The sequence below is a fragment of the Zootoca vivipara genome, chromosome 8 (genome assembly GCF_965207765.1).
Source record: "Zootoca vivipara chromosome 8, rZooViv2.hap1.1, whole genome shotgun sequence".
In the NCBI taxonomy this organism is placed as follows: domain Eukaryota; kingdom Metazoa; phylum Chordata; class Lepidosauria; order Squamata; family Lacertidae; genus Zootoca; species Zootoca vivipara.
The window spans coordinates 78,015,278-78,027,714 of record NC_142591.1 but is presented as its reverse complement, the minus strand read 5'-3'; the positions used below and the strand labels follow the sequence as shown (position 1 = coordinate 78,027,714).

The window sequence follows — 12,437 nt, the reverse complement described above, 5'->3', positions numbered from 1 at the left end:
CACACAGGAGGGAGGGGAACAATGGTGCGCAAGCCCTTATGAAATTGCCCACCCTGTAGCCCAAGGCCCCCCGGAAACATCATACATACATCACAGAAGGAGGCAGTCTACAGCAGAAATCCTGTTTGCCAGGAATGGTCACTGATTGCATTACCTGGGCAGCCTGGGCATTCTTTTGTGATGGTTAATACTTTAGTACCTGAATTCAGGTCACAGGCTCACCCTAGTCATACACAAATGCAGCTTTGAGGTATATTTGAGGTCATTGGGAGAGTCAAAATGGCTTCAGGATTGCTCTCCTGTACTATTTCAGACACATGGTTTATGTACTTATGTATGTGTTTGCCTTGTACATTTATGAACATTTACTTCATATTTGAGACCTTAGAAATTCTTATAACAAAACAAACAAAGTGAAACTTTTTCAGTGCTACCTCCTACGTTGGAGGCAGTAAACTTCTGAATGATGGTTGCTGGGGGAATCCTAAGTGTGGAGAATGGGCATTGACAGTCTTTGTTCCTTGATGAATACTTGAAGAGGGCTGGCGGGTCCAGAACTTACACAGAAGGTACAGTATAGAAAACTCATGCTGGCAGGCACTGAAGGTTCAACACCACCTGGAAGGCCACTTATTTAAGGTGGTGGGAAAGAGGGATAGCTCCCTCTTTTTGAGCAACTGGTTTTACACCCCGAGTGACATTGTCAAATGGGTCTAGGTGCACATGCCAAATGCACAAATCCTGTTGCTTTTTTAAGAGAGAGAGAGAGAGAGAGAGAGAGAGAGAGAGAGAGAGATTTGTTTCTGTGCAATAGCCTGTGTTGATTGCATTGCTATCATATTTGCGAGGTATGGATAAAAAGAAGAAAAGGACCATGAAAAATGCATTTGTGCTGCTTTTTTGCCATTTAATATTGAAGATATCAGACAAATGGACCTTGTAATCTTGCTGTGAAATCTGAAACAGTGTGCCTGGGCTCATTTGAAAAGTGTAGCAAATAGAGACAAGGATGTTGGAAGTCATCAGCTGGAAGCCAGATGAGAAATGGTGATTGGGCTGAGCACTGAGTTCCCTGTGTTGAGATTGCAGGAAAGAGATCACAACCCAAGTGCAGCTGCTGTCTTTGACACATAGAATTGTAGGGTTGGAAGGCATCCAGTGCAGGAATCACAGCTAAAGGCAACAGGTGCTGTTTGAGTTCAGACCTTAAAAAGGTAAAGGTAAAGGACCCCTGAGAGTTAAGTCCAGTTGCAAACCACTCTGGGGTTGTGGCGCTCATCTTGCTTTACAGGCCGATGGAGCCAGAGTTTGTTGCAGACAGTTTTTCTGGGTCATGTGGTCAGCATGACTAAGCTGCTTCTGGTGCTACGGAACACCGAAACCAGAGCAGCGCACAGAGACGCTGTTTACCTTCCCGCCGAAGCGGTACCCATTTATCTACTTGCACTTTTGGCGTGCTTTCAAACTGCTGGGTTGGCAGGAGCCGGGACCAAGCAACGGGAGCTTACTCCGTTGTGGGGATTTGAACCGCCGACCTTCTGATTGGCAAGCCCAAGAGGCTCAGTGATTTAGACCACAGCGCCACCTGCATCCGAGTTCAGACCTTACCTTAAACAGAAGCAGTTTGAGGCAGGCTTTTCAGAACCATGGACAGGGCTCAGCAAGTACCGGTAAAGACATTGTTCTAATGAAATCTCAGTCCCAACTGAACCCTTTCATACTTCCTGGACCTGATTCTAGCTCCACCCACTTGTTGAGGACTGCAAACCCTTAAAGGGGCAGCCCAGCATTCAGCGGCTTCTTCATACAGTATTTTCTCATCCACCATATTTTCCTGGTTCGGCAAATGGGATCTGTGAGGTGTGGGTCTGTTGAGTGAAAATGTCAGTCCTCCAGTGTGAGGACTACTGCAACCATGGGTTATTGAAGACTCAGGGAATGTCTCCTCAGCCTTCTCCACTGATCCCTCACCCTCTGTGTATGAGCTGCTGGCAGTTGGGGCCATGACACCCATAAAGTGCAATATGGTGCTACTGACTTTTTGCATCCTCAATGTCTGCCCACATGGTCAAATTCCTGGGTTTTACCCAGACAGAAAAAAATGGGAAATTGGCCCACAGGTGACTACAAGGAAAAGCAGGGCCAGAGTTGGATTCTATTGTTTGGCCTGATCAGTTAGCAGCACTTTTGGAAACTCACCAGGCAATAGTGGCAATCCATATAATGGCCGACTATATATGTTACGACTGATGTACAGAGGTTCTTTCATCCTGAGACAAAAGATTTTGGCTTGAATTTTTGATGGGAGGGCCAGTACCAGGCATAGGCAACCTTGGCTCTCCAGATGTTTTGGAACTACAACTTCCATGATCCCTAGCTAACAGCATAGCTGCCAAGTTATCCCTTTTTTTCAGGGATTTTCCATTATGCTGAATAGGCTTCCTCACGAGAAAAGGGAAAACTTGGCAGCTATGTAACAGGGCCAGTGGTCAGGGATCATGGGAGTTGTAGTTACAAAACATCTGGAGGGCCGAGGTTGCCTATGCCTGGCCAATACCCACAGCAAAATACAGGGATTGGGGTGGGGGAGATTAATTGCCTCTGAAGTTCCTTCTTGAGGTCAGAACTCCCTCTGCTGAAGAAGAAGGGTGCCATACGAGCAAAACAACAACAGCCCTGAGAAGTAATGATGATGTAATGCCATTTTGGAAGTAGTTCCTGATGGGAAAATTGTGCTCATCCAACAGCAACCACAAGGAGCTTCAGAGTGGGCAATGTGCTCATGTGCCGCCCCCCCCAAATTTCCAACAACCCCCCCATGCATCAGCCACATTAAGGTGGGGTGATCTTGGTTCCACAATGAACAGTCATAGCAGGAGGTCAAAGCAATTATGGTTCTTGATTTAAAATGTTGACCAGCAGAAATGGGAGATCAGCAGGCTTAGCTGAAAGTTACTTTTTAAAAACATTATTTGTAATTCCTTGGATTTGATACTCCCCCCCCCAACTTGTCTTATATTTCTTTTCTTGGCCAAGGCAGACAGAGCTGGAAAATCACTTTGTTCCTTATCTGCACAGACATTTGCTGCCTCCCTGTGGGCAAAGCACAGCACTCCCTCTTTAACTTGTGTGGACCGGAGAAGGAGGAAATCTAAGGATTCACTAATCTCTCTCTCCCTCCCCCCCATCTCTCTCTTACCCTACAAGCATCTTTCTTTTCCCCCATAGATATACAAATCTATGAGTGAAAACTCAAACTGCTATTACTGACCACTAGAGCCCATAAATGAAGAAAGTATGGCACAATGAGGGATGTTTTGAAATGCCCTTGGTGTTCTTTATTGGCACAATTTTTTGGTGCCAGATCAAATTTTCAGATCTATAGCCGAAGGAGTGCGAACTTTCACATTGATCTGCCTGGGTGTTAAGATCAACAGGCAAGACTTTTCCTAGTGGCTACTGCCCTCTGTGAAGTGTTCCATTTCCTTGAGGAAAGAATTGAGTGCCTGGCTTGTGGGAATCTCTTGGGCAGCAAATGCCCACTTATTCTGCAGACCAATCCCTTTAATTGCCTCCTCATCCCAAATCAAAGGCACCCTACATAGAGCCTTCTAGAGGACTACACACTGAATTAACATCTCCTAACATTTTCCTTATATATATATATCTCTTGTTCTAGGTTTCTGATAGTCCTGGGTTGCTTGATTTTAGCTGTTCTGACAACATTCAAGGAATACGAAACCGTTTCAGGAAACTGGCTTCTGCTGTTGGTAAGTTCAGGTGCTTACCTGAGGTGGTGGAAAGGAAGAGGATACTGGCTTATTCTACAGCAGCCACTGGAGGGTGGGCCATCGTTGCTCACCTGGCTTCCCAATGTTGGTGTGGCTGTCAGGAACAGAGAGATAGAGCAGGAGGCACAAGGCAGTGGGAAGCACAGTGTCATTCCAGTATTGAAGCCAATCTGATGGTTCCAACACTGCGCCCACATCATGCCAACCTTTCTGCTGTGTGCCTTTCCTCCTCTCAGTTACAGGCAGCAACATCCCTGTTGGAAAGCTAAGAGGACAACGTCTCCTGGCTCTGCAAGCCTCTCTTGGGTGGCACCTTATAGGTTAACAAGTCAGCCACCTTGAGTCCCATCAGCGAAATAGGTGGGGAATGAATGAATGAATGAATAAAATGACATAGCCAAAATAAACAGGTTTCATGGGTTCTCAAAGGTGTAGCTCACCACACAGGTGAGGCAGGAAAATCATAGAATTGTAAAGTTGGAAGGGACCTCAAGGGTCATCTAGTCCAACCCCCTGCAATGCAGGAAACTCAGCTAAAGCTTCCATGACAGATGGCCATCCAACCACTGCTTAAAAACCACCAAGGAAGGAGAGGATGGCAAGAGTGGCAGGAAGATTCAAGGGCAATAATAGAAACATTTAATCATTTCAGTGTAGTGTAGCCTAGTATCTATGTATGCATATCAATCAATCAATCAATCAATCTTCAACCAAAAGCACTGTTCACACCTCTCTTCAAGAGCATTGGCCATTCCTCTGCAGTTCTCCATGACATATTGTTGGGAACAGGGATTTTCAACTCCGACAATCATGAAAGATCAGAAAAGATAAAGGTTTCTTTGTGTTGATGAGGAGCTGAGAGTTTCTCCCAAAATTGACCTAATAAAAATGAGATTACATGGAAAAAGTGAACTCACACCTCTCAAGGAGTCTGTATACATACTTAAGGTACACATGTAAGAGATGTAAGAGGCTCATTTATAATTATATTTTGGGAATGATTAATGTTCTTATGTAGCTGCATTGTTTTATACTTTCTGGATGTCCCACAACCATATTATAAAGTAGCCATGTTCTATGTTATAAATCAAGCACCGCGAACCACACATCAGTGTGGCGCGAACATATTTTTATTCTGAAAGTGTGGGCCAGAGAATAAAAGTTTAAGAACCATCATTCTAGAGGGTGCAAAGCAGGGGTCATGAGTGTTGTGACTTGGGATGTTGTATGGCCTGGAGAAAGTCCTACGGGCCGGATAGAGGGACACCTTTGCCGCCCCCCCCAGCCCAAGGTTCCCCCATACCTACCTGACCTTTCTTGCTCTCAGCAAATTTCTCCTTCCAATGATTTCTTTCAGAAGCTATGACTTTTTGCAACCCTGCGATGTGTGTATTTGGTAATATACATTGTTTTGTTAATTGTTTCCCATTCTGCATAGGAAACCTTTGCCATTTTCATCTTTGGAGCAGAGTTTGCCTTAAGGATCTGGGCTGCCGGCTGCTGCTGTCGGTACAAAGGATGGCGAGGGAGGTTGAAGTTCGCCCGGAAACCTTTGTGTATGTTGGGTAAGTACAAGCCTTTCCAGGGGACGCTGGTGGCAGTGTGATCTAAACCACTGAGCCTCTTGGGCATGCCGATCAGAAGGTCGGCTGTTCGAATCCCCACAAAGGGGTGAGCTCCTGTTGTTCTGTCGCAGCTCCTGCCAACCTAGCACTTCGAAAGCACACTAGTGCAAGTAGATAAATAGGTATTGCTGCGGTGGGAAGGTAAATGGCATTTCTGTGTGCTCTGGTTTCCATCATGTTATTCTGTTGTGCCGGTAGTGGTTTAGTCATGCTGGCCACATGACCTGGAAAGCTGTCTGTGGACAACACAAGCTCCCTCTGCTTGAAAGCAAGATGAGCGCCACAACCCCATAGTCGCCTTTGACTAGACTTCACCATCCAAGGGTCCTTTACCTTCTTTTACCACAAGCCTTTCCATTGCATGTTCCCTTTCCTTTGTGGTTTCCTATTGCTTTGAAGGGTCCATCAGGCTTGGGGACTGGGTCAAGCAAACCACAAAAGACAATTCCTCACTCCCAAGGCTTTCAATATCTACTAATTCTTGTACCTGTCTCTACTTTGTTCTTGAGGTTCTTGTAAAATGCTAAGAAGATCGTGCTGAGCTCAAGCCTTGCCATCTCTGTTTTTTAGGAGACAAGAGTCAGGTTTTCTTCCTTATCTGAGCAAGATCTTAGTTTAATTTTACTTTTTTTTGCTCCACAGATATCTTTGTACTGATCGCCTCTGTGCCGGTAGTGGCTGTTGGCAACCAGGGCAATGTCCTGGCCACGTCTCTGAGAAGCCTCCGCTTTCTTCAGATCCTGCGAATGTTGCGGATGGACAGGAGAGGAGGCACCTGGAAGCTCCTGGGCTCTGCCATTTGTGCACACAGCAAAGTAAGAAAGGACTGTGGGGCTGGAGCAAGAAGGGCCTCAGATTCTGAATGCAAGGTCTGGGCCAGTTTATATGGGCGAAGGTGGTCTTTGAAGTATTGCTGTCCTGAGGCATTGAAGGCTGTTTTGGTGAAAACCAGAGCTTTGAAACTAATTGGCAGCTGGGCCAGAATTGATGTTATAAGCTAGGGCTGCCATATTTCCAAAAGTGAAAATCTGGACAGAAAAATTGTTTTTTCCCTGCAAATATTGACATTTTTTGGAGCTATTTCTGAGGAAAATTGGCAAAAAACAACACTCCCTACATGGGCTGCCATTCGTCCATATTTTTCCTGAAATTTTGCCGATTTCCGCCTGGACACTGCTTGTGGCTGCAGTATTCTGGATATGCATAGCTGCCAAGTCTCCCGCTGAAAAATGCAGGATCAGCAGCGGCATAGCACCAGAAGTCGCTTCTACGCATGTCTGGACATGCGTAGAAGTGACTTCCGGTGCCGCGCTACCCATGTCTGGGCACCGGAAATCAGGCGGCGCCAGGACCCAAAATGGAGCCTCCCTGGCAGGTAGGAAATCCAGGGGATTTATGGGATTTTTTCCCAATACGGGCTGCCAGCGGGAAACGGTTTAAAATACGGGGGTTTCCCACGAAAAACAGGAGACTTGGCAGCTATGTGGATATGTCTGGGAAATTCCGGCCGTATGGCAACCCTATTATATGCTCAAAGCATCTTGCCCTGTTGAGCAATAACTATTGGGTCTCCTGAACTAGGAACGTCATGGTCTGAGTCCTGGCCCAGTCAGGAACTTTGCTTTCTGTCTCACAGCAGTGCCTTTCCCTCTTAGGAACTCATCACTGCCTGGTACATCGGGTTCCTGACCCTTATCCTCTCCTCATTCCTGGTTTACCTGGTGGAGAAAGATGTGCCTGAAAAAAACGAGGAAGGGAAGGAAAAAAGGGAGTTTGAAACCTATGCCGATGCTCTTTGGTGGGGCCTGGTCAGTATCCACAGGGGTTGTGCTGACTGAGGTTGCTTTGGGGTGTTCTGGGTTCCTTTAGCATTTTAATGCTAGCTGTTATTCAGCTTGGGTTGCATTATGAAAAGGGAAGGAAAAGGAAGGGAGGAGGATGGAAGCTTGCTGCATCCAATTCCAGTCTCTTCCAACAGGACTGGGAATTCTTTAACCTGCTGAGGGCCAGATCCCCTCGGAGTAACCTGTCGGGGGCCGCATGCTGGCATTGGGAGGAATAAAAACCTGAGATGGGGAGATACATAAAATGAGGCTGGAGGCTAGCTAGGGCAGGCATCCCCAAACTTTGGCCCTCCAGATGTTTTGGACTACAATCCCCATCATCCTTGACCACTGGTCCTGTTAGCTAGGGATCATGGGAGTTGTAGGCCAAAACACCTGGAGGGCCGCAGTTTGGGGATGCCTGAGCTAGGGGCTACTTGTGGCCACAGGTTGCCCACTTGTACCTTAAAAGAACCAAAAAGTGTTTCCTGCAACACCTTCCAAGTTAATTGAAAATGTTATTGCACATGCATGGGGGAAATGGTGGAGGCCGTCCAGTAAAGCGAAGTCCAACTTGAAAAGATGCAGCAATGGGGTCCCCATCCGCACGACATTTAAAGCAGCATCATACTGCTTTAAATACTTGCAGATTCTCCCAAAGGATTCTGGGAACTGTAGTTAAGGGTTCTGAGGTTTGTTAGGAGACCCCTTCCAGAGTTACAATTCCTAGAGTGGTTTAACATTCAATCTTTCTTCGCAGGGAACTCTGAGAGCTGTAGCTCTCTGAGGGGAAACAGGGGTCTCGGAACAACTCTCGGCACCTTAACAAACTACAGTTCCCAGGATTCTTTGCCAGGGGGGCGGGGAAAGAGAGCCATGCCTGTTTAAATGGCATGATACTGCCTTAAACACAGGGTGTGTGCAGGGTTGAGGAGTGGAAGTGGAAAGTGCAAGAAATCATTCTCCTTGCCCATTTGTCTTTCTTACAGACTGTCCCAAACCTTCTCCCCACAGATTACGCTAGCAACCATCGGCTATGGCGACAAGACGCCCAAAACATGGGAGGGGCGCCTCATAGCAGCAACGTTCTCTCTCGTCGGAGTTTCGTTCTTTGCTCTTCCAGCTGTAAGTTCTGCCGATGGCCTCGTGAGAGAAGGCGTGGGGTTGGAGGAGGTTGGAAATGGGGCGGGTGACGTCGCTCCTGGTGACCCTTAAAGGGCGCTAGGTATTTTAAGTGTTCCAATCAAAGCCCCCATCCCACAGAAAAAACCCACCCAGTGCAGATATCCACCTCATCCCTTCCTCAGAATAGGCTCTAGTTCCACCAATGGGGGCTCCTCTGCCTTCCGCCCCACACACCATGGGGAGGAGCACCTCAACAGAGGCTAAAGCTTTGAGACACCGCCCTTAACTCTGGCACCTCTCACTGCCCAGGACAATCTTGGTTCCAACTTTCCTTTTTTATTAATTTTCTTTTCTCTCATTATATACTTATAACATACAGCTTACATAAACATCTCTTCCTCCCCCCCTTTTGCACTTCCCTCGGCTTCCATTTCTGATTTATTAACCTCATTAGATATTCTGCTATTTTCTACAAATATCATATTTTCCCTTTTATTACATTACCTATTCCCTATTCATAAAGTTGTGAATGCTTATTTAACGCAAATCCCACCATCAGATCAATTTCTTTGTTTCTGCAAATATAATATAAAAGGTTCCCACTCTTTTTTTCAAAATCCCTGTTTTCCTTTCCCTGAAGTCTGGGTGTCAGCTTCGCCAACTCCGCATAGCTCATCGGTTTTTCTTGCCATTGTTCCTTGGTTGAAATTTCTCCCAGCTTCCAATTCTGTGCTAGTAGTATTCTTGCCGTCGCTGCCACATACATAAATAGTGTCCTTTTCTCTTTTGGCAGGCCTTGCCCTAAAATACCCAACAGGAAGGCTTCTGGTTGTATGACAAATGTTATTTTAAACATTTTTTTTAAAATTCATTATAATTCATTTCCCAGTGTGCCTTGGCACTTTTACAACCCCACCACATATGATGAAAAGTCCCTTCAGACTCTTTACACCTCCAGCAATTGGTTCCAACTTTCCCACCATTTTTGAACCCCAGGGAGAAGCTGCCCCCCATTTTGCCCTCGGTCTGACATTTCCATTTTCAACAGGATGATGACGATGATGATGATGATTTGCCCAACTTTGCTTTCAGGGCATTTTGGGTTCAGGACTCGCTCTGAAAGTGCAGGAGCAACACCGCCAGAAACATTTTGAGAAAAGAAGAAAGCCTGCAGCAGAACTCATACAGGTTTGGATTCACCGTGCCCGCTTTGAAACACACACAGTTTGCAGCTCTTTGAAAGCTGCCCGCTTCTAGGTCCCGTGGCAGAGAAGCCACAGAGGAGGGGTTGGCCTTTCACGTATTTCTTTACGAAACCCTTCCAGCTTTAACAAGAAGAAAAGATTGCTGGCTGGACTGAAAGTTCTCCAATGGGAACTTTTGGGCAAATTTGGGGAAGGGGGTATTTGCAGGGCAAAAGCGGGGTAGGAGTTGCCTTCTTTATTTTGCATTTTTTGGGGTGGTGGGGGAAGGGACAAAACTCACCAGTGCCCCCTTGGAACCTAGTGGTCATGGGTTGGGTTTTTTTGTGTGGGAAGGGCAGCATTGCAGTGGTTGAACATCTTCTTAGCATGCACAAGTTCTCGGGTTTCTTGCCCTGCATCCTAAGGCTTGTCAGAACAGCCCTGACCCCAACCCAGCCAAGCAGTCCAAGGTCTTAAGGCTGTTTGGGGTCTTGCATGTTCCTTGCCTGAAACCCTAGAGAGTCTCTGCCAATCAGTGTGAGCTAAATGGGTCAAGGGAGAGCTCCCTATATCCCCATGTTCTTACCAGAATGTCATGGAAGGATAATACGTTGTGATCTACAGAGTTGGACAGATCCCTGAGCCTCTGTCCTACGTGACCCCAAACAGCCCTAAGACCTTGGACTGCTTGGCTGGGTCGGGGTCAGGGCCGTTCTGACAAGCCTTAGGATGCAGGGCGAGGAACCGTTCACATCTTCCCTATCCTTTTCCTGCACCCAAATCACCTCTTACATCTTGCCTCGTCGCCCAGCTCCTAGGCGCAAAAGCATTCGTTCACCTGTTGCATTTGCTTGTAGGCACAACATGCGTCCCTGTCATTTCCCTTCTCCTCCTGACCGTGTTGCTCCTCTTGTGTCCCTTTAGGCTGCCTGGAGGTACTATGCTACTAATCCCAATAGGATGGACCTCGTTGCCACTTGGAGGTTTTATGAATCAATTGTGTCATTCCCATATTTCAGGCAAGTCTTCTGCTTTGAGACATCCTCCCAGTTCAATCAGCATGGCCTGTTTCATGGTTATGGACAGGAGACGAGAGCGTTATGAAAGGGGCAGTTTTGCTGAGAGCAGGCAGAGAAGATTGTGTACCCTGTAATGTATGCATACCAGGGGCAGGGAACTTCCTGGCCCCTCCAGGCCTATCTGGCCCTTGGGAATCTTCCCAGGCTATGTCCCTTCCCAGGCCACACCCTCACAGACTGCTTTTGCCTGACTGCAATGCCTCCTTGACCTGTGATCTGCGACCATGACTGGAAATGACTGTGTTCGCCAGGAAGGAGGGTGGAGAAATATGTGGTGTGTGGGCACATGTGTGGAAACCTCTGACTTTGGTTGAACTACAACTCCCATAATCGGCCATGTTGGCTCGGGCTGATGGGAGCTGGAGTCCAACATCACCTGGAGAGGAACGAGGTTCCACATCCCCGTGATAAAGAAACGTATCGCTTACCAATATGTCCCCTGAGAAGCAAATGTAGGCTTCTTATGGGTAAGGTGACAGGTCGGAAAACACTTAGAAATGCCTTTGCATGGCTTGAAGCTAATGCTTGGCATTTCCTGCTAAATTTAACACCTACCCCCTTTCTCCTTGCTTTTCTCCCATTGCTTTCAATTCTCCAAAAGGAAAGAGCCAGTGGATGGGACCAGGTATGTAATCAATATCTTCAGCTTCCTATGGCCATGCATTCATTTGTTGTATGTTCAAATGGAGGAACGCAAATCCTGCTATTGTGACTTTTAACTGGTTTGTAATGGGCTAAGTAGTTTTGAGTAGTCTAAGTCTGTTTGTTTGTCCAGATGACAGAAAACGGACTGTCTGGGTAGCATAATCACGGATTAGCATTTGACCTGTTGTTGCAGTAATTATTTTAAGCAAAAGGGACATCAGTACCTTTGATCTGATATCAGAATGGTCTTAATTTGCTACATGCGCAGGCTTTAACGAATTGGCTCGTACTAATAATTCTCAAAAAGAGCAACAGCGTAATTGATTTATCGTTGTTTGTTGTGTTCATAGTGAGAAAAATTAATAAGCAAAAGAGAACAAATCAAAGCCGCCAATTGCAATCTCAGTTCTCCGAGTGCTGGCAAAACGGCACCATTCGTGCATGAGAACGATGCATCAACATGCTTGGAGAACCTTGAGTAAAGTAAATATGAATATTGAGGGGGGTGGTGAGAAGCCTCAGCAGGATAGTGAGGTGAGGACCCTCCGAAAATCTGCCCACTCAGGATGGAGCAAGCTTAGTGGCCAGATGTATTGTTGGGGTGGAGTAATAGCAAACCACCACAGAGCGGGGGACAGAATGGTGAACCCTGAACAGAAGCAATATTCTGTTACAGCTCCCATTTCTTTGTATCAATATCAATAGTATCACATTTGTCTCCCAACCTCCCTGGGCAATACTATTTCAGATTCTAGGTGGAATCGCTCGTTTAAATTCTCCCCAGACATAGAAAACTAGCACCTCAGGGCTAGACCTGCTGAATTTCTTTCCAGATGTATTTAACTCTATGGCCACTTTTGTAAGCAGCATCAAGGACTGATTCTTAGATCATGATACAGCATAGCAGCTGTAATGCATGAAAGCGCTTACCAAATGGACTAGCCCGTATGGGATGTGGAATTTTCATGTCACCTGTGCACATTTCTGGTCAAGGTGAGGGTGACCTATATGGTAAGCAGCCCTAAATTTTATGGCACCATGACTGCATTTCCATCCATTCCCACATTGGGTACAAAAGCAAGCCCCTAGTGTGCTGTTTTCCATTCATGTTTTTTTGGTGTCTGACATGAACCTGTTTTTAAATGGGACCTGAGACAATTTGCAA

The 12,437-nt window shown here is 46.4% G+C and overlaps 1 protein-coding gene across 1 annotated transcript in view; it reads left to right on the top strand.

Moving 5' to 3' along the window:
* Positions 1–12,437, top strand: part of KCNQ3 (potassium voltage-gated channel subfamily Q member 3) — a 138,354-nt gene that overhangs the window by 106,561 nt on the left and 19,356 nt on the right. The window contains exons 2-9 of the mRNA XM_088675901.1: positions 3,680–3,770; positions 5,230–5,356; positions 6,059–6,231; positions 7,072–7,224; positions 8,254–8,364; positions 9,457–9,552; positions 10,473–10,567; positions 11,229–11,252. Coding sequence (XP_088532027.1) covers positions 3,680–3,770; positions 5,230–5,356; positions 6,059–6,231; positions 7,072–7,224; positions 8,254–8,364; positions 9,457–9,552; positions 10,473–10,567; positions 11,229–11,252 — 870 coding nt within the window. The remainder of the gene's footprint in view (positions 1–3,679; positions 3,771–5,229; positions 5,357–6,058; positions 6,232–7,071; positions 7,225–8,253; positions 8,365–9,456; positions 9,553–10,472; positions 10,568–11,228; positions 11,253–12,437) is intronic.